The 22,074-nt window shown below is 40.2% G+C and overlaps 1 protein-coding gene across 1 annotated transcript in view; it reads right to left on the reverse strand.

The window, feature by feature from the left end:
- Window positions 1-1,503: 1,503 nt before the first annotated feature.
- DUSP22 (dual specificity phosphatase 22) overlaps window positions 1,504-22,074 on the reverse strand; it is a 45,398-nt gene continuing 24,827 nt past the window's right edge. The window contains exons 4-7 of the mRNA XM_080338789.1: window positions 15,895-15,944; window positions 10,464-10,538; window positions 7,983-8,154; window positions 1,504-5,167 (exon numbers count right to left, since the gene is read on the reverse strand). Coding sequence (XP_080194915.1) covers window positions 4,982-5,167; window positions 7,983-8,154; window positions 10,464-10,538; window positions 15,895-15,944 — 483 coding nt within the window. The 3' untranslated portion in view covers window positions 1,504-4,981. The remainder of the gene's footprint in view (window positions 5,168-7,982; window positions 8,155-10,463; window positions 10,539-15,894; window positions 15,945-22,074) is intronic.

A 22,074-nucleotide genomic window follows, 5' to 3' on the forward strand; every position in this document is an offset into this window, starting at 1 on the left:
GACCTCCAGAGTTTGCTGGCAAAGCCCAAGCTCTGTATCAGGTTATGAGCACAGCTAAGGACATGCCCGGTTTACCCTCTAGTTCCCCGCGTTTCCGGCATGGTGGGACAGGGCTACATGAACCAAATCAGAATTGCCATTTTTTTAGAACTCGCAACAGTTACATATAACATTGAATCAAAGGAGATGAAAACTTCGGAAGAGTAGCATGGCACCATGGCTGCAGCACAATTTTTACATGTAATTTGGATAAAAATTGCCCTTGAGAGGTGTTATGTGGCCAAAAGGAAGACAAAGCAGGACTGCATTTTTCCTTTGAGGGTAGGGAAAAGCCTCCTCTAAAACTTTAAGGGATTTTACTAATTCACAAGGGATTATATTTTAAACATGTTTTCTGTCTCATCAATGCTATAGCGCCTATATCTAAGACACTGCTGCAGATGACAGAAGGAGGTAATTACACTATTAATTCAAGCTTCACATAGCAGGCTGCATTAAACTTTAAGTTTTTTTCATAGAAAAATAGAAAAGGGACTGAAACACACACAGATAAAACCAGACCCATCCCACTTACACTGAAGAAGATTAACTGAAATACATTACTAACAAGGTGCATCCAGCACAAAGCTGTCACAGACCCATTAACTTTATTCTAGTGAAGGATATTATCAGTTAGTTGAATCCCTGAGATCCCTTTGGAAACTTCCACACTTTCCCAGCAGTCTATAAACTAGCAAGAGGGAGAGGAGAAAAAGACCCAAAATTGATTGTGCCTGAGCATCTAACTTTGCCTTCGTGACCAGAGTCCATCCCACTGCAACAACATAGTTCAGCCTTTAGCAACAACTAAAGTGGCCATGAGATCTGGCTACTTAGGCATGACTGATTATACTTTCAGGTTGGTGGGTTTGGGGTTTTTTTTTTTTTTTGATTGTTCAAATGCCAGAATTACCCTCTTAGCAGAGACAGTGTCAAAACAGAAATTCAGTGTGTTATCTGTGGGAATTTAAATGGGTTTTTTCCCCCCCTTAAACTGTAAGTGTATTTTTTTTCTTCCCCAGAAATCATCATCTGCTACTTAGAGCAGTTTCCTCTGACAAACTGCTACTGAGAGCCTTGAGTCTTGGCAGTCTGTACACCAGCTAAGTTTTACAGCTAATTGAGCCCTAAACCAGTGTGCTATAGAAAAAGAATGCATTTCAGAAGAATAAAAAATTTGGACTTGCCACATACCCTGTTGCAATGATGAGTAAGAGAACAACATGCAACGTCCTCCTGTGTGACTACTATCAAGAGGTGCTGGTGCTGCAGATTCTTGAACTCACCTGGAAGAACTTGGTGAAGAGAGGGGAAGTCTGAAGAAGTCTGAGTGCAGGATAAAAACATAATATAAATACCCAAATAAGTTTGTCTTGTACTCTTACTGTACCTGCAGAGATACAGAGAGTGAGTAGAAACCTTCCAGACACTATTATTTATTTCAAGAAATACACAAGCAGATCAGATGTTAACATTCACTTTTATTTATAAAAAAATTGTAGAACTTATTAAATACAAACATTTGGAAAAAGCAATCAAGGCTTTGCTAAGATGCCCAGGAAAAGGAAGACAGATAATCAAGAAGCTCTCAAAGTTTAGAGTTTTTAAACTAGCTGAAATAATTACTATAATTTTTCACTGACTTGTTTGTAGGCAGTGGCCATTATAGCAACCAATGTTATTACTGTCCTTTTTAAAAAACAGAGATATGATTTGCCATATCTTCCCACTCAACCATAAAATGTACAGAAACAACTCTTTCCAGGTTAAAAATCAGGGTAATAAATACTAATGCGTTTACCCATTACCTACATTGTATAACACTAAACTTTTGCTTATAATCACACATGGATATCAAGTTTAGCCAATAAATCAATTATACATTTCAAATTTGGATATCCAATAAGCTTTATACATTTTCCAGTGAACATCAAAATGAGGACAATGTTTTGAAGTACAGAAACAAAACAATTGAGTGCATCACCTACACCATGAAGGCCAATGACTAAGAGGTGGACTGGGGTCTAATCTTGTTCCAGATTGCTGGAAAGTCCTACAAACTGCCACCAAAAGGCTGGTTGGAAGACAAATCACGTCACATTCTCAGTCTGTGTGAGCTCGTCTCCCTTTCTAAAAGGCCAAAGGTGAGAACTGTAGCTACTCTCTCTTCTGCACCTTGTCGTAATAAAAGAGAAAACTATCATTCTACAAGGAGAAACCAGATTCAAGTTTTCTTAGACTGCTCTTGCTCTTTTACCACGCTTAAATGCAGTATGCAGTACATATAGACTGCTAAACAAGATGTAGACGCAAAAGCCTACAGAAAAGACCTCTTCCATCTTTTAAAACGAGAGAAGCACTTCCACTTGCTGACAATATGGCACTCCCCCTGTCTTCCTGCTTTACCCTGTATCTGCTTTCCAGTTGCAGCATAATGCACATTGATATGGCTTTATGGCCCTAAAGCCAAATTCAGTTCTAACAACAAAAAAATATCCTATTTGTGGGACTGACTCTATGAGAACAACCAAATTACTAAAAAAAATTCAGTACAGAATTATATTGGACACATGATCATGAACAGATGTCTCCCATTCTGCCTTGTATTTGTCAGAACAGAAAAAAGAATCGTCGTCCGGTTACCAGCACTCACAAGATCACTACTGCAAGAATGAGAGTGCTGGGGGTGTTACAGGATCCATAGCACTGGCAGTCAGCTACAGGACAGACTGACCGGATCCCTCCAAGAGCACAGGCAGGCTACTTCTGATGAAGCTGCCCGCTGCAGGCAGGCTGAAGTTGCACCACAGATCCTACAGTGAGGAGTGGGCTGAAAAAATGGACAAATATCCTGAGCACGTGTCAGATCCTGTCACCGAGGGAAGCATTTCCCAATTACCACATCTGCCCTCGGAGCAGAGAGGGGACTGCCCGTGCGGGCACTGCTGTGTTGGAATTCCTAAGCAGCCAATTATTTGCAGAGCAACATATTTGAGAAAAGCTAAATACTTCTGTTAGCAGGCAAACACAGAGCAGTTGCTGGATATCCCAAATAGGTCACGGTTCATTTAACTACAAGTTTGAAAACAAGTTCAATTCCAGCATGATTCCCAAATCCAACAGCACGACTTACTGCAACACAGACACAATTATCCTGCCCTCGCTGTGTTCAGTACACTTAGAACACATAGTGCAATGAGAACCCTGATGCAGGCCTGGACTTAGCTGAAATGGTCAGGTCGCTTCCACCCCATTCCCTTTTTTCCTTTTTGGTAATTATTGATATGCAAGATCTATATTCCACAAGTCACAACATATATTTTTTGGAGATAATAACAGATATTTAACAGCCAGATGCTACTTGACCCCAAAAGCTTTGCTCCCATCCAAAGAATTCACTGCCACCCCAAGCAAGCAGGAAATCACATGAAGAGGAAGGGATGTGAGGTCAGAATACTTGAATCTTCAAGAAAAATAGGCCTTTCATCCTCTGAGTCAAAGACAAGAAACCATGATCTTGGCATCAGTGCCACCCCCCCTTACACGATCAGAAATCAATACACTGCCCAGCATCCCTGGTGACATATTTTGAAGTTACAGTCTTAGAGTACACTTGAGTCAGGCAATGGCTCCATTCCAGAAATACACAATGTTAACAGAGTATGGCCCCTAGTTTTAACTTAGTTTAAAATATATTTTACAAATGCATTCCTACAAATCTGATCACAGCAAAACATGTAGTGGTTTTAAAATGGCAGAAAGTTGAATTCAAACAACTGAATTTTTAAACCAGTGAGAAATATGAGAAGTTTTAAAAGAAAACAATGAACTTCTCAAATACAGACATTTATGAAATATACATGCGCGCACACACACACACTCACACACACATGCGCCCACTTCACTCAGTGTCAGATTAAGATTACACAAGGCAATTTTCAAGGTTGCATTTACAACCACAATGACAAGAACAGCATTTTTGAGGTAGCTGAAGTCAAAGAGCAAACCACAGCACAAGCAAAGAAACAGGTGCTCACACTCACACTGAGCCCACTCTTTGGAGACACGTTATCATGTGCGCAGGGGCAAGTGTTGAAGAGGCACGTGTTCCACGGGGAATGAAGTTCAGCGGCACTGGAGACCAGATAAACTATTCTCCAGAGAAGCTCATGTTGGGAAAGCAGATGCACAATCAAGGGACCATGACTTAAATCAGTGCACATCAGCTGAGCTGTGGTAACAGTCTCGGTGCTCTTGGTCTGTGGCAGTTCTACCAACAGCTCTGTCTCACGTGCACTGAAGCAAGTACAACTGTGGCAGTTGAAGATGTTATTACTCAGAGCTGTCTGTCCCACTTCTCTCCTAGATGCTACTGTTGGTAGAAAGGTACGTGTATCCGTATCTCACCTGCTCCAGTTTGCAGCCTAGCATTCACATTCAAGCCCACCTCCACAGTGCTACTTGACAGTGGACTGTGAACAGGAGCAGCGGAGACACGGACCCAAGTCTCTTCTTCAGGTGCAATAACATCTTTGCCACATTCACAGTGCAGAGATGTCAAACTGCCACAGCTTGAATCACAAGACTTCACCTCTCAGAGCGCTTTGCTAGCCTACAATGAAAGGAGTCAAGCTAACCTCACAGCAAATGCCAGGCGATGTGGGCATATGGGGATAGTACCCGTGGCTGCCTGATAAACGGGCTCAGCCACAGCAACTGGATCATGTCTCTGGGCATACAGAGAGCGTGATCCTGCCCAGGTTATAGAACTGTGTGAAACACACTCACACACACACACACACATATAATGTAGTATTTTCATCAAGAAGCTTTCTACAAATCAACTGTTTGCATGATTACTGCTGAGAGTCTTGAAGATGCGATGGAAATTACGGCAAGATGTTTTTCAAAGGTAGAAAGAAAAAAATTCAACCTCCTACGATTAGGTCTCTGTTGTGTAGTTGCTGTATGAGAGAGATGGCACAGATGAGAAGTTGTTATTCCACTGTCTTCCTCCAGTACTCTGATGCAACTCTGCCTGCTCTTTATATTTGCTCAGAAGATTTTTGGCTTCTTGCAGATCCTGAGAAGAGTTTTCCCCATATTCTTCTTTCAGCCACTGCCTGAACTGCAGAAATGGAGCACACATATATGAGATGATGAAAAAATAATATAAGACCGATACAGAAATAACACTCCCTCCCATCCTACAGAATTTCAAGAGCCATTAAGAACACAAGTAGTTTAAAGAAAAGCACTCCAAATATTGCAATGTCCTTCAACAGTGGCACAGGAATACACATTTGAAATCACCGAGATTCCTCACGTCCCCTACAATGACACACTTGCATAACAGCTGGCTGACAAGGCAAGGACATCCTGGACTTAAAGCACCCTCCTCCTGTTGCATATACAATGAGATGAATAAGCAGGGAAGCTTATATGATCAGCCAGCTTGCTCAGGTCACAACAGGCCTAAAGAAGGTTGAAGATCAGAAAAACTAACCACTCATATGTTTTTCAATCTGACCCTACAAACACCAGTAGTAAAAAAAACTACTGTGGATATCTGGAAAGGTATCTGCCAGGAAGAAAAAGACCAGGAGCTTTAAAAGCTATAGAATAGGACACTATATGTTACTAACACAAATGACTGAATATATTACATGGTAACAGAAGTACCAGGTCCAGTCCAGCTCTGTGTCCTGGTATGAGAGTACCAAGATGCAAATGCCAAGGAAACAATCAGGCAATAGTAGGGCAATAATACTGGGACCTTTTCCCTGCTCATTTCCCCAGCGTCCAGAAATTTTCAGCTCAGGTACTTTCAGAGGCTGAGGCAGTATCTATCTGTTTGATAGCAACAAATGAATTTTTCTGCCATGAGATCACTTTCTGAATCCACAAATTTTTACCACAAGCTCCATAAGTACAGCTGGTATAAAAACCCCTCCTTTTCCTTGATTGGGACCTTCCCAATTGATAGCTCCATCTCATGTTACAGAGACGAGTAGAAATCAGACCTGTTAACTGCCTCTCTTCAACTCAGCTTTATTGACCTTTAACACATTCTCCTCTGTCATTTCTTTGCCAGCTGATGAATTTTAGTCCACTTAGTCAATTCTGCCAACCTAGTTGTTGTTCTTTGCAGAAGCAGCAAGCAGACACAGACTCCAGCTGTTCTGTCCCAGTGGGAATGATATTCCTGTGGTAATTTTTCAAGCCTTAACTTTCACAGATTTTTTTCTGTTTGGGGCTCATGCACAGCTTTTTCTATAAAGACCATTTACTAGGACAGTGGGAGACAAGACCTCAACATAGTTACTCCCTCCCATTCCTAAAAGATCATAAGGTCGTGAGTGAAATCTGAAGTCTCAGGCTACCATGTGGAAGTTTGGAATTGGTGTAAACCATGTTGTGACCTTAGTGACTAAACCCCTTCCTGTAAGACCAAGGCCTAAAGGACCCCAATTCCAGAAACCCCACAGGATACCAGCCTGTTGTGGCACAGCAAAACACCCATGCTGCTGAAATGAGAAAAAAGTTCACGCCCTTGGCAGATGGCATTATTCCCCTGAAATCAGGTGTGTAAACAGACACCTGCTAAGGATGTGGTTGCTGTTAAGAGACAGTAGGAAACTACAGCCCAGCCAGTGACTACAGGTGGATATTTCTTTTTGCAACCTACTGCCTCCCCCTCAGTGAAAAAAAAGGCAGAATGTGCCGTCCATGGTGGATGAAAAAAGAGAGACGTTACTGTCTTTATCAGCCTATTTGCATATAGCCTTAATTGTCATTGCTGTTAGCCCAGACCAATTAGAGTAGAAATGACTGTAAGGGAGGAAGGAGACAAGTCTGGAAAGTCCCGCTCTGATTTTTGTCTCTTAAAAATCAGTTACTCTACCATTTAGACCAGTTCCAAACGATCCAGGAAACATTCAGTTAAATATAAATAAATAATAAAAAAACCCCCACGCAAATATTTAGAGATGCAAACTGCATCACGCAAAACAAATGCTAATTTCTAGACTCTGAGCTTTCTGCAGCAGAATGACAGGGAGGGAATAAAAAAAAAAAACCAAACCCAAAAAAACACAGCATCCTTTGCCTCATATATTTTACTTTCTGATTTTCATTTGCCTCTGTTGTTGTTGTTGATTTTTAATAAGCAAAATAGGCACAAAGGCCCAGAGAAGAGTGATATGCTGAGCAATGGAAAACAGAGGGCACAGCCAGAGTAGGTTAACATAAATGGAAGTCTCTGATCACCCACAGGGAGCAGGTCTTTTGCGTGGGATGGTTCTTTTTAGGGGTAAAAAAACCTAATTTTTGTTTTATGAAAATCACTTTTCAGTCTTACTGTTCCCTCAGTTCTCCTAGTCCTACAAAGCCTTCAAAGGTTAAGAAGGGGGAAAAAAAAGGTCATATTTGAGACTGTTCTACACATCAGAAAATTTATTAAGTCTCAGCCACAGAAGGTGCAGGGAACATGATGCACAAGTCATAACGAGAACCTAGTTAAATTCCTGGATAGCAAAGATTTCTGATTATGATTTCTTTCCTTCTTACTATTCCAAATGTGTTCAAGGGAAGCCAACTATATTTATGCAACTGGTACTTATAGTTGGTCTTTCTGAGCAACTCACTCTTTAGTCTTTATCCCTCTAAAGGTGTCAGTCTTGTATTGTGTCTTAGCACACATGAAGCAACGACTGGATTGAGAGCACAGCTGGACAGGAGGTGTTTAGATGTTGTGCTTCATCTCTTGTACTATCCAGCATTCCCCGAAACCTTTAGTTCTACCCGCACCTCCCCAGTGGAGCAGGCTTGCCCAAGAAGCCGCTCTCTCAAAGCAAAACCACTCAGGCAACAAAATAACAAGAAGCAGCCCATGTCTGGCTTGGGGTTGTGTTTTGCAGCTCACTTGTTTGTAGTTCGTTTACCTGATTAACATCATGTTTTTCAAAGTCCTGTAGCTGCCTCTGGAAGCCCATGTTGGGATTGGCACAGGATCTTGCTGCGCGGACAACAGACAGTGCATCTTCCCAACCAAAGTCTGTGATTGTCATGATGTAGGCAACCACCAGTGTTACGCTCCTGGAGACACCTGCAAGGCTGTATGAAATAGGAGGCTCAATAAAGTGGAGTAGTGCTGTACTTCATCCATCACAGTTAAAAACATCACTTCCCAACATCCCAGCAGGCTATAGTTTTGCATGCCATGAGGAAGAACTATTAAAATACTTGAGTGAAAGAGTTTTGGTGCTGCTTTTTGAAACATATCAGAACAAATCTAAGACAAGACTGAGAAAGTAGGTTCTGAGCGGTAATTCATAAGATAGTAAAGCAAGAAATAAGTTTTAAGTCTTCACAAAAGCAGGGGACAGTGCACACTTTCTAAGTTAGATTTGATTTTTAATAAGCTAGAAATAAGTCACCCACTTTCTTCTGCTTATATAGATCAGAGCAGTGAAATAAGACCATTCCCTCTCCACCATGACTAAAGGCTTCAATTTCATGAGGCCAAAATGAACTTTAAGTGAACTGTTAAAGTATGTATGTCTGGTTGCTTGAGTTCTTTTCCTCTTTCTGGTGTCCATGCACTATGCAACTTCAACTCTAAGGACTCCAGTTTCACCAAATCATACACTGGGATAAAGTAAGAATCATCCACCATTACTGGTTTGACAGCACTGGACAAAAAACTCCAAACTATTACAATTTTGATTATAAAGAATTTATTTTGAGTTACATTTGTACCAGAGTCTTTCGCTGGGCATTTGAGAATGTATTGTGCTTTTGAAATGCTTCACAAATTTAAATATACAGATTTTAAAACTATCAGAATTCAGATGAATTAACCCTCTTTTAAATACATGGAGACTGACCAAGGGACTCTTGCACATTTATGAGTCAGTATCAAACTGAAGATTTATGCTCAGGGTCTGTGTGCAAGTCCAGTATTCAAATCATGAGATTACTCCGATTCCCAATATGAACTCAAAATATGTCAACTTGGCCATACAGCACAAAGACTACAGAGAATAGAAGAGAGCAAGAAAAAACAAAACAAAACAGGGTGGAATTTCCTTTTTTAATTCTCTACAGTCCCAGGACAGCAAATGCAACATTTGAATGCTTCAGCAGTTTAAAGAAAAAAAAAAGGGAGGTGGGGGGAAATCAATTTATGTTCAGAGGAAATATTTTTAACAACTCTAAAGTCACCAAAATAGCTGTCATAGAAACTAATCAAATTTTTAGGATTTTGGAAATCATATTTAGAGATATAGTGGTTAAAATAATGGGATATAAATAACATATCTCTAATCAATACATCTCTGGTCAAATCAATCCTACAAAAAGGTTTGATAAGAAGAGAAGGTCAAGAATAATTTCTTGGGCTCCTTTTATGTCCAGGCAGCTGCCCAGCTCAGGGACTCAGAAGTCCTAGCATGAAGCTTTAATAGCATTTGGAATTCTTCTGGGGCTCTTCAACTGGAGAGTTGGGCAGGGAAAAATTTAATGCAATATAAGAAGGGAAAATTCTACATTTTGCATCTGGGTAGGAACAACCCCAGGTTCCAGTATAAGTTGAGGAATGACCTATTAGAGAGCAGTGTAGGGGAAAAGGACCTGAGGGTCGTGGTGGACAGCAGGATGACCATGAGCCAGCACTGTGCCCTTGTGACCAAGAAGGCCGATGGCATCCTGGGGTATATTAGAAGAGGGGTGGTTAGTAGGTCCAGAGAGGTTCTCCTTCCCCTCTACCCTGCCCTGGTGAGACCACATCTGGAATATTGTGTCCAGTTCTGGGCCCCTCAGTTCCAGAAGGACAGGGAACTGCTGGAGAGAGTCCAGCGTACGGCAACCAAGATGATTAAGGGAGTGGAGCATCTCCCTTATGAGGAAAGGCTGAGGGAGCTGGGTCTCTTCAGCTTGGAGGAGACTGAGGAGTGACCTTATTAATGTTTACAAATTTATAAAGGGTGAGTGTCACAAGGATGAAGCCAGGCTCATCTCGGTGACAGCCAATGATAGGACAAGGGGTAATGGGTTCAAACTGGAACACAAGAGGTTCCACTTAAATTTGAGAAGAAACTTCTTCTCAGTAAGGGTATCAGAACACTGGCTGCCCTGGGGGGTTGTGGAATCTCCTACTCTAGAGACATTGAAAACCCACCTGGACGCCTTCCTGTGTAACCTCATCTAGGTGTTCCTGCTCTGGCAGAGGGATTGGACTAGATGATATTTTGAGGTCCCTTCCAATCCCAAACATACTGTGATTCTGTGAAATAAAGGGGGCATTTCACTCCAAGAGGATTTTGCTATAAATGCAGATGAACACTAACTTATTGAAATTATGAACATCCAAATTGAGGTAGAGAAGCTCTTAAGTAAGTTTTTTTAGCCAGTGGCATACATACCAATGAACAAGGCAGCCTTCACCTGTAAGCCGGCACTCATGGATAAATTTGATGCTCTCTCTGAAATGCCTTGCCCTGAAAACAGAAGCAGAAGGGGAATAAAGAAAGTGCTCTATTTAGTAAAATCACTACTTAGAAAGAGAGAAATGTATCCGAAAGCCCGCTTAACACTGTTTCTAGAATTTAGAACTGAATACAGGTCTTACAAAGTAAAAGTTAGTGTCTAACAATGAAACACAACATTCACTGGCACAGTTATCCTCCACTCTACCTGCAAAAGAAACTGGTATCTTAAGTACTACAGTGTGGTAAACATTAACAAACACTTTATTCTGATGACTGTCAAGTCTGTATTTCAGTTTGTGTTTTATTCCCCTTGAAACTAGTAACTTGACCTCACATGTCTTTGCATAAGCTCAGATATCAGCTGAAACTCCCAGGGCTACATGAACAGTTCCCAAGGTAGACTGTCTCTCACGAAGAGGCATCCACTACCTGCTACCCAAACTTATGCTGAGCTTTGACTTCACCTCTTCCTTCAAGCCAGGTACTAGGACATATCTAATCTAAATGTTATGCCTTTCTTCTTTGCAACATGAAATCTCTCCCTTTGGTGCTGCTATGAAAAAATTCTCAGTTCAAGTCCTGGCTTCTGCAGCTCCTTCCAGTCTCATCCTCTGAGACTGCAGTACCCCTCTGCCTACCCTCACTCAGTGTCAGCCAACCCCTACCTACAGCCTACCTTTTTCAAAGCAGGAGGAGAAAATGCGGAGAAGATAAAGACTGAGTTTACAAACCTCAAGGTCTGTACCCTCATTATCCCTTACACACGCCTCTTTATTTTAAGTGGGGCAAGTCTGAAGGAAAATAACAGGGAAGCTGTCATCACCTCAGTCAATCTGCAGCATTACCTCTTTGCTCACCAGCAGAAGTTGCTCACCCTGCCTCTGCCTTTCAGAATGCAAAAGTTTTGGGGCTGCCTGCAATTTATGGCAGGTGCAAGCAGCACCTCTTAGTTCAATACAGCTGAAGTTCACTGTGGCCTTTGAGAGCTCTTGCAATTTAAGATCACAAGCAGCAGCAATATGTGCAACATATAGGTAAAGCAGGGAGCTTCTTAAAGGGTAGTCAGTACTAGGCTTATTGGCAAAGACAAGCCTGAAAGCACACCGCGCTCAACACTCACAAAACACAACGTCCTGTATTCAAGATGTTTCCCCTCTCAGGATGAATATTATACCACAAGGGTAAAAGAAAAAACCTCAGCCCAGCACCAGCAGCCACACAAAAATCAGGAATACCCACATAAAAGGAAGCTTCCCATCCTGCTCAACAGTGCAGCTGCGGCTACTATAAAACACTCAAGACCTTAAGGAGGACAAGAGTGATGCGACAGAATGGCAATGCCTGTGGAACTTGCAAAGGTAATGATGTCTAAGCTGAAGTATCCAAAGAGGGTTCCCCAAGCCCAGGACTTCCTTTCCAAATCAGTTCTTCCATTACTGGATACAACATGTAGAACACACCTGGAGAAGACTTCAGTGACTTATTTGGAAAATATCAAGGCACAATGGAATCCCAAGCTTTAGGACAACATGTTAGCTCAGGATTTATGTTTCTCAAGAAACTGACCAAGTATGTAGGATGAGTAAAGAGGAGGGACAAAGCCTTACAAATGCATTTTTACTCAGACTGTCACTCCAAAATATCTTCACCAGCTGAGTGCTAAAAAAATCACAGTGCTCAGGTCTGCCTGCGGAATACAAGCAGCTTCACACAAATGAACTCAGAGGACAAATGAGACGTCAGGCTGTGTGTGCAGGTGTTGCTATTGCACAATGAAGGAGCATCTAGCCAAGACTAAACAGATTCAGATCAAACTTGGTTAGGGCTGGACTGACAACAACCCCATCTTCTCATGCACCCATCTTTTCTTTTTCTCTCTAGACCATTTGGCCAACAGCGCAGTTCCAAGCACCAGTGAATTCACTTCAATGGTCTAGCACAAATTTCAATTAAACACTTCAATGCTTTGGTTTGATAAGTATCTGTGAACGAACATAACACCTTTGCAAAGTACTAAATATAGCTAGCAGTCAACTCCATTCACTCAGTTTTATTCATCCTTCCTTATTGCTGACACTTGGTCTGCTGAAACACTGTCAAGTCTAAGTGTTTATAGGCATTCATGAAAATTAGAAGAGAAACAGTCAAGCTTAGAATTAGTGCTGCTCTGTAGAACCGTGGCCCCTCCTCACCTTGAGTCAGAGAAAAGGAGAAACTTATTCCTCCACAACCTTAGAGTATCAGGGTTTCTGCTGGCTCTAGCAGACAGCTGTCTAAACTTATTTTCAGAATGGTTATGGTACAAACCATATTTACCTGAAAACTAAGATTAAGGACCAGTTAAGCTGTGTGGCAAGTGCCAGACACAAAGAAGAATGCTAAGTCTTACATTAACCACAAAACAGTTGATTATCATCTGTAACAGGAAAGCACTTGATAAATGCATTGATTTGCAGCCTATTTTATGGACTGAACAGTTACTTTAAGACAATTTATTACATGATATCTGGCTTTTATATCTCCCAGTTTAAAGCTGGGTCCTGAACTGCATGAGCCTCACAGTAGGAAAACACCACAGGAGGAACAACTGGTACAGTGCCCCTACCAGCACTTGTAAAAGTTATCTAAACTTACGCATCAGTAAACTGGATGATCCAAAACAAGGCTGAGGGCAGAGTTATGATAACAGATCTACATATTCATTTTTTGATAGCCAGATGTCTAAGAATATTATAAAGAATATATAAAAGAAAGCCTCCAAATCAGATAGGAATAAGCATCTTGATGTTTCTTTCATTTGGTGATGTAAATGCAACAAATATCCACTTACATTTATTTTCTTAATAGTTTATCTGGCTTCTGTATTATCACCACTAACAGTCTGACCGTTGGAGGTTAGTTCCATAGAAACATGTAGCCTAAGACAATTAGCAGGAACAGGACAGAAAGGGAAGATTTGATTTCTACAGAATTAACTTTTTAGTAACAGGTTGTAGAGGAGATGACATTTCTGGAGAAGTCAATATCCCAAGGTAAAATTCTCATAGTCCAGGGAAAACACCCATTTAACACCTAGGAAGCACCTTGAGTCTCAAAAGGAACAGCTTGATTCCTGTGCTTGGTAGGGGCAGAATATGGAAGCAGAAGCAAGCTTCTGAGCCACTTTGATGAACACCCACATGTTAACAGGGGAATCCTTGCTGTATTTCCCTGGCAACTCATTCTTCTGAGGAAGGATGCTTCACTACACAAGCTTACTAGGAGTAAATGTGCATTACGTGCATAAGAAACCAGATGTTTCCCCTCACAAAAAGTGAGCTGAAGTGAATTAAGAGCTTGCAGTCCCAAAATTCAGTTGGACTTCAACAATCTGCCAAAGCACAAGGACCTTCAATACAGCACGCTGCCTTTTTTCTTTTTTTGTTTTTTCTCCTGACACCACTAGAATCCCTCTTATCAAAGAAGAGGGTAGATACGCAAAGATACTGCAGAGGGACCAACTCCCTTTCCTGTTCCCTCTGCAGAGGACATGGGCAGCACAGTTAACCCCTCCTAGATAAGACTCTGTCAAATCCTCACAGACTGAACAAAGACACCTTCCTCTTGTTTTCAGATTGTATGCACAAACCAAGCAACATTGCTATTTGTGAGCATCACTATTTGATGTTACTTGAAGATCTTGACTGTCTAAAGCAAAAAAGAAAAACTCGTTACTCATCAAGTTTTATTTTAAGCGCTAAAATGTATCAGTATTAGAAGTAATGACGTTTGCCTGCAACCACCTGATACCAAAGCAAGTATTTTAGATGCCTGCAGTGTAACAGAAACAATACTCATGCAAATATTGTATCTTACTGAAGCTCTAAGAGCTTTGGTACTGTGCCAGACAGTTCAAGCACTGGAGGTGGTTTTTCAGTATAACTCCTTCATATTTAACAGTGAGGGAGGGGCCAGATTGTTTATTAACATTCATCACAAATGCTGTCCTTTGTTAATAGAGATCTGGATCACATGGGGATGGAAATGAAAAGGAAGCAGATTTGAAAAGCATTTTCAGAAATGCTACACAGATCTCAGCATACCAACAAACAACATGACAACACATGAATGTTTCCCTCTAAATCTCATATTTTTTTCCCCTTCTCAAAAGAACTTTTAAAAAAATTACTGATTTGTATAAAATTGAAGCATTATGGCCACAAAAGTTGTCCATGACAAAAGCAGTGATCTGTCTGCCTCCTCATTACAGACCCATCTTGAAATTTAGGGGTTTGGGATGTTTTTTGTTTGGCAAGGGGTGAGGGTATATGTTTTTTCCCTTCCCCTAAATCACGACAGAAATGCAGAATGAAAAGGCAAACCACCACGTTGGAATCTTTCTAGGGTAAGAAAAACACATATTCTAAAAATATCCCCTGAAAGTATGAGCCGGAATATTGCTGTGATGTGACAGAAAAGCAGTGCTGCATTTCCTTCCGTACCTACCAGACCTCTTTTCAGCTACTCGTTTCTCTACAAAACTTGGCAGCAGGATGTGGCTGAAACCCCCCTCACCTCTCCCCAACATAAACACTGCGCTCTAGAAGAAAGAGTTGGTCACCATCCAAGTTCTCTTACAAAGCCTGTTTTGATTTCTCTTCGGAATCAAGACTTGCTATGGTCAATGGCTCAAAACTTTAAAACCAAGGGCAAGTTAATGAGTGTTTTGTGAACGTTAGCAGAGATGAGAGCAAACAAGGCTGGGACACCCTAGTTTCACTACATATATCCTCAAGGCAAGAGTCACCACAGAAGAGAAACTCCCCACCGTGCCAGTCTACTACTAAGCACAGCAGGGCCTTCTAAGGCAGGTTCACGAAGTCCAGAGCAGATATTTGCAGTAGTTTGTACACTGGGACTTTATCTCAAAGGCCTACCAAGAGGAATTTATTTCTGCCCTTGAAGCACCAGGCTTCATACCTCTTTCAAATATTTTCCTCTTGTTAATGGCTGGAGATAGTGCTAACAAAACAAACAAACAAACAAACAAACAAAAAAACCCAGCCAAGTAAAAAGATTTACAAAAACAATGGCTGAAATAAACTGGGACTAAATTAGGAGCAGACTCACTAAGGAATTCCTGAAGTTTAAGTGCACAAAGAGTGTTTACATACTGACCCTCCTACAAACTCTTACACACAAAATGCAGGGTCTGAATCAAAGCAGCTTGAATAAAGTGTTACTGTGTTTTCTTAACAGATTAAAAACCACATTTTTGTAATATTTGTGAGAGATCAGAATCAGATCTTTCAGCTCATGGCAAAATAGGTATCATGGTATTGGCGGATTTCTGGACGTTTGTGATTTAGTTTTAAAGAAAACTTACAAGTTCTGCGAGGGTGAGTCAGCAGCAGGAATGCATAGATACTTCACTCCCTGTATAAAGAAGCAAAAAGGAATGAGAAGAAAATATCCAAGTTAAATACATTTACATACCATGGTCCAAGTCTGCCCTAGACTGGTGCAGTTTTATTGGCTTTGAGGAAGGCACACCATTATTCAGACAAGCAGAGATCATCTTTATGCAGCCAGATTTTAAAACACTGTTTTCACATCTGCTTTGTTGCTAAGGCACTAGCACATAGCTTAGTCAATGCTTATCCCAAGGCCCAATAGCAAGCTTTTTAAAATAGAATCATCTTTACTAAAAAGGTATAAACCTCTTTTTCAAAAATCTCATTCTTCTTACATTTCTAGTAAAACTAAGTTGCAATTTCTCCTGCCCTTCCCTTTCTCTGAATAGATGCTACAACTTAAAATTGTGATAAACAATTTATTTTGATCCCATGCAATCATTTTTCTTTACCTAGTTGATAAAGCAAACAAAATGCATTTCAGAGAAGAAACATGTTTGTGGTATGGGTCTTTTTTTTTATTTTTTGAAACTTCAAGAAGGACAACCATAAAATTCATAGTTTGCTTTCACAAACTTAGCCTCACTTTCTTAGTCAGCTATCATAGTAAGTTACAAGATCAATTAGGGAAGTTAGATAACCATTTCTGATGCATTAAAAATGTTACTGGGTATATTTAAAACACCACTATAATCATACACTACTGCTTTGCATTGTCAGCGCTCATTTTAACTGTCTTTTTATTTTCAAAGCTTGTTTTGCTCCTATGACTGTTAAGAAAATGAACACGTCTGAAAGCATTTTTAGCTAACTTCTCAAATAGGACTTCCAAGAATACAGGTTGCAGCTCAGACACACGAAACCTAAATCATTCACTGGACATCTTTCAACTTATCTCAAATGCAGAGTTATGAGTTTTTCAGATGTACTTGTAAAGAAAAGGATTGACAGGAAAATTCCACCATAAAATGCACCTTAGTTTATCTTTCTGTAACAATGCAAACCCCTGTAGCAACCCTGCATGTTCAACAGCACATATGGAAGTTCACACATTTATCTGTAAGAGATCCTTTGCTAATAGGGTGGAACACAACATGCAACTACCAGGCATTTCATTTACCAGCTTGGGAGGGGTGTGTGGAAATTTTGGGGAATTTTCATTGCTCAACTATGATGGCTACCTGAAGTAGCATCTTCTCCAACACCACTTTTGCTTTGCTGGCTCAGAAACCCCTCTTTAATTTCCCCTACACACAGTTTGTTACTTCACTTGCCATCTTACAACAAATGGCAATCCCTTTTACAAGAGGTACTGACATCTGGCACCATGATACACCATGATGTTAATCACCACTATGTCAGAAAGGATGTGGTAATACCTCACCCCCATCTCTTCACCATCACAGACACATGGCACCAGCCATTTTCTCAACCCACCAGAATCCCTCCAGCCAGTGTCTTCTTCATGGCCACACAAATTTAAGAGCCCTGTCCCCTCCATGCTTTTCTGGACTTCCTTGCTCTGACAGGCCATCCCCAGCATGCCACAACTAGAAGAGAATTGCTACTCTCTATGGCCTTCTGGTTTGGGGAAGGCTCTGCAGACAGTCCTAAGCATGGAGATGGTGACAGCACCTGATGAGGGACACCACCAAGCCAGTGACAGCATGTGGCATCGTGCATGAGAGCTGCAAGGCAAAATGCAGCTGAGGTGAGAAAGAATGAGCAGTCAGTTTGCAAACCAAAGCAGCTTGCTGCTGGAGGCAACAGCACCAACAGGTAACAGTCCCTCCTGCCCTGCCTCGGGCGAAGGGATGCCCGCAGTGGGAGACCAGGATTGCTCCACAGCCACAAGCTGATCCACAATGGCTTGCACAGATACATTCATTTAGAAAGGTGATGTAGCAGCAATACATACATTGGTAGACTGTTAAGGCAAGGATGACTATTATATTGTGGCAGATTAATTACGATAAGCATCTTGTATGATACATCTGAGAGGTTTATCTCAGACATTGGTATCACTTCAAGTGAGTCACTCCAGTAGAACAAGAGCCTGTGACCTGAAAGTAAATGTACATGCTAGTCCCCACACCTCTAGACAACTCCATGCCAATAATACTGCACCACTAGGGGAAAAAAAAAAATGGAAGAAAACAGAAGAGATGGGTTAACTTCGGTGCACTATATGCCAGAAGGTTCACTCCTCCAGCACACACTGACGCAAGTTGTTCCACAGATTTCAGAAGCTATGGCACATGCTGAGTACATTTCACAGGCTGAGTGCAGAGGGGCTTTCAGATCATGTTCACTTTAAAAGCAGAAGTAGCACCAGCACAAGTTTAAGACCCACAATGTTCTTTTTTTGATATGGCTGGCTAGTTCCCACTACCACAAGCAAGCCTGAAACTACCCCTATGAAAGACCACACAAGGTACTGAATGGTACCTCCGGAGTTGTTCAGCACTTACAACTTCCAGCAAAGCCCACAGCATTCTTTTCACTACTTCACTTGCAAATGCTCTGCATCAGCCTATTAGCCTTATTAACATAGCTTCTCAGACAGGAGATGGTTAAAGTTACTGGAATTTGGTATTTTGACCGATGCATGTCACTTGTATGGGGTTTTTTTTGGAAGGCTGTGGTGATGGACTCCTCCCTGGGAGGAAATAATCACACACTCAACTCAGAAATAGTTACAGGTGGGATTTCAAATGTACTGTGCAGTGATCTAACCTGACTCCCACAAAAATCAACAGTGAAACTCTCAGCAGCTTTGACCCAAACACAGTTTGGCCAGAGTTGGTAACTCCTGAGAATCCCACCCTACCATCAAGTTTTACTTCTCTTGGTTGAAATAACAATGATAATAACAGGATCAATTATCATTCATTGTAATCAGACACCTGAAATACAACAACACAAGATTGTATCGAGCAGGTATTAATAAATGAGACTTCAAGGGATTTTCTGTCTAGATATTTATATGGTGATTGCTCACATATGCTGGATAGACTTGCTTTTTTAAACATACTGGCAAAAGGAAAATACTTAATTAATAAATCCTGCTCTCTGTGACTGTTCTGAAAAAAACCAAAACCAAACAAAACACTACCCAGGATTGTAATATTATTTGTATATTTGTGCCCCAAGACACTGTTGTCCTTCCTGTGCTCATACCCTGCAGACAACATCTAAGAACTGTCCCAAAGGGACCTTTCAAAGTAGTTTATGCCAACTGAACAAGTAAATACCTGCAACATTTTAGCTGGGGTACTGGCATGAAAGAAAGATAGGGACATCACTGTTTTATTGCCTAGCAGTTTGTTTGCCATTCTGAAAATGGAAAGCATAAGATGTAAGAAGGCAATCACGGAAACAGTGACTAAAACAGAGTAAGCTAAATCAAAAGATTGTTGAAGAGTCAAACAGACCAGCTCCTAGTGAAAATTTCAACAGGCTCCAGATCAGTACTTAGTTTGCAGTTTCATTCAATGAACTTAAATCTGGTTGCAGATGCAATATACAAAGGTGAGCCAAACTTGTGTATTAATAAAGGTGGGAAGACAAATACAAATTTGATGTCAACCATAGGGAAGTTTTTATTTACGAATTTATTTTAAAATCAACTCTTTTGTTACCTAGGATTGACAATTCTCTAAAAATTATTCAGTGGAAGAACGACAGAACAACTCAAAACAGTTATTATACCACTTCACTGACACACACTAAATTAGGTTCCACAGAATAGCGTCTCATCCGAAAACTCGGTATTTGTTCAAAGCAAAGAGAAAAGCTTGCAATTATAAAAACTGATGAAAAGAGAAATATTATCTCAAATCCTACGTGAAGATATCCACTTTATTTATTGAATACTGTTTAATGATATACTGTTATTCAAACATTTCTTCAGCTGATATCTGTCAGTCATGTCTTACCTCTCCAAACAAGCTTTTTCCCAAATTACCCGTTTAAAAAAAGAAAATAAATAAATCCAACCTTTTCAATTAAGCAGAAATTAATGTATGCTCTCATGTAATAAAATAGTCCATACATACAGAATGTGGTCAAACTCAAGCTCCCAGGCCAATGAGATGCTGAACACAGCTTTCTTCTGCTCATCTCTATGTGCTATGACTTGCTACTTGTTACTTTTAAATCACTGCTCACTTTCCATTTTCCAACAATCATCTTTATCATCAAACACCTCTACCCGCTAATACACACACACTTCTCTAAGCTTTTTCCTTATTATTCGCACAACTATCCTAACTGACGCCACCATCAAATAGAAGCAAAACTCCCATTTCTCTTGGTGTTTTAACCTGTTAAGATTATCCTCAAAAAAATCAGTAAAATAAAATATAATTTACTTTTCTGTTTTCTGTTTCAGCAGACAGAGTAACCACCAAAACTAGATTACTATGTCTCTAAGGCCCTGAAACTAAATGCTACAGTTAAACCGATACAGTGAGAGCTAACAAAACTAGAACAAGTACTCTGATTTCAAGATTGTCAAAGTTGAAACAAGCGAGAGTTAAGCAAAATTTCTAAAATTCACTGTTATTTGGGAAATGACAACACTTGCACAATTTCATCACAGATTCTAGAACTAAGTCAGTTCTGCTGCAGTGAATATCAAGGTATTAAAACCAAAGATTTACGTGCACACATATATGCAGAGTCTTTACACTACAGTCAATAAGGTATTCATGGAATTGCAGTTGTTTTCAAATTTCTAATTATTTTAGAGGTCAATCTACTAATATTGTAAACTGAACAGTTATCTCACATTTGGAAAAGTCACTAAGATTACAGAACAACACCTTCCTAATACCACTGTCTTTTAAAAAAGATCATTACATCTTTGTTATTAAATCCATTTTTTTCATTAAATGCTCACGAAATGCAACAGTCCAATTTAAAGAACACCATTTCTATTCTACTTACCTATAAACTATTTTTAAAAGTCCAATTTCATTTTAACTAAACTTGTAAAAACTGGCACTTGTGGTTTTTTTAGTAGAACATGTAGAATTTTGCAGCAGCAAAATGACACATCTACAAGTGCTACATGCCAGATAACGGGTCAGTGACTGAGAATAGGATCCCTAAAGAACACACAAAGTTAATCACACAATACCAAGAAAAACTTTGACTCTTAACAGGATAAGGTCCAAAAGTATTGTGAGACATACGCGGTGCTTATGAGGATGTTTGCTCCTTTGTAATGACTGAAGATGTTCTGAAGTCATTAAGAATTACGTTCTGTTTGATTACATCCTAAATCATACTACCATACGGTTTATCTGTGAAAGAAAACTGTCCAGTCACTTTTACACAACTCAATACTCTAGCAAAACAGTATGCATGAGAATAAAAGGAAGGACTTAAAATGCTACTCATTATTTCATGTTTAGTGGGTTTTCCAAGTAACGCTTTTTACAATTGTTCTTCAGAACACTGGCCCTACCTAATGCTGTACATATAACATTTCTGAGATTCTAGTTAGCACTGGAAACTTCAATCTAGGATTTCAAATGTTAAAAGGCAAGGAGGGGGAGAAAGAACCTCAAATTACAAAATTTCTGTTCTCCAAGGGCAGGGGTGGGGGTGTAAAAAAGAAAAAAAAAAAACGTTTAAGAAGAGTTGGATTGTATTTTTGGCATTAAACCTCTCTATTTAAATTTATGTAAAGATACTATCAACGACTTCCAAGAAATTTTTTTTAAACCTAAAACCCTAAACTTAAATTTGTGAACCCAGATGCAAATAGAAAACCTCCAGCACCTGGCAAGTTCTTTCAGGTTAGTCAAAAACCATGTGTTAATTTGAGTCGTCACATCAACAGATGAGGGCAGGACGACTTATTTTTGTTTAGGGGTATTTCAGAAAAAAAGCTAAAGTGGGAAACAACGGGCACGAAGCTTCTTCAAGCCAAACCAACGAGAGTTTATCTAGGGTTTTGTCCAGTAATGCACCAAACTGAACCTGCTAAACTGAAAACGGTTTAACCGTTTGTTTGTCCTTTCAGTTACCTTCTGTAGCAATCACCATTGGTGCCAATTTTATTAATGACTCAGTGAAAACACATTTGTGCTTCAGCAAAAAACAACCACTAATTGACTTTAGGGAACAATACACTCAGGTTT

The sequence above is a fragment of the Nesoenas mayeri genome (assembly GCF_963082525.1).
Source record: "Nesoenas mayeri genome assembly, chromosome: 2".
NCBI lineage: Eukaryota > Metazoa > Chordata > Aves > Columbiformes > Columbidae > Nesoenas > Nesoenas mayeri.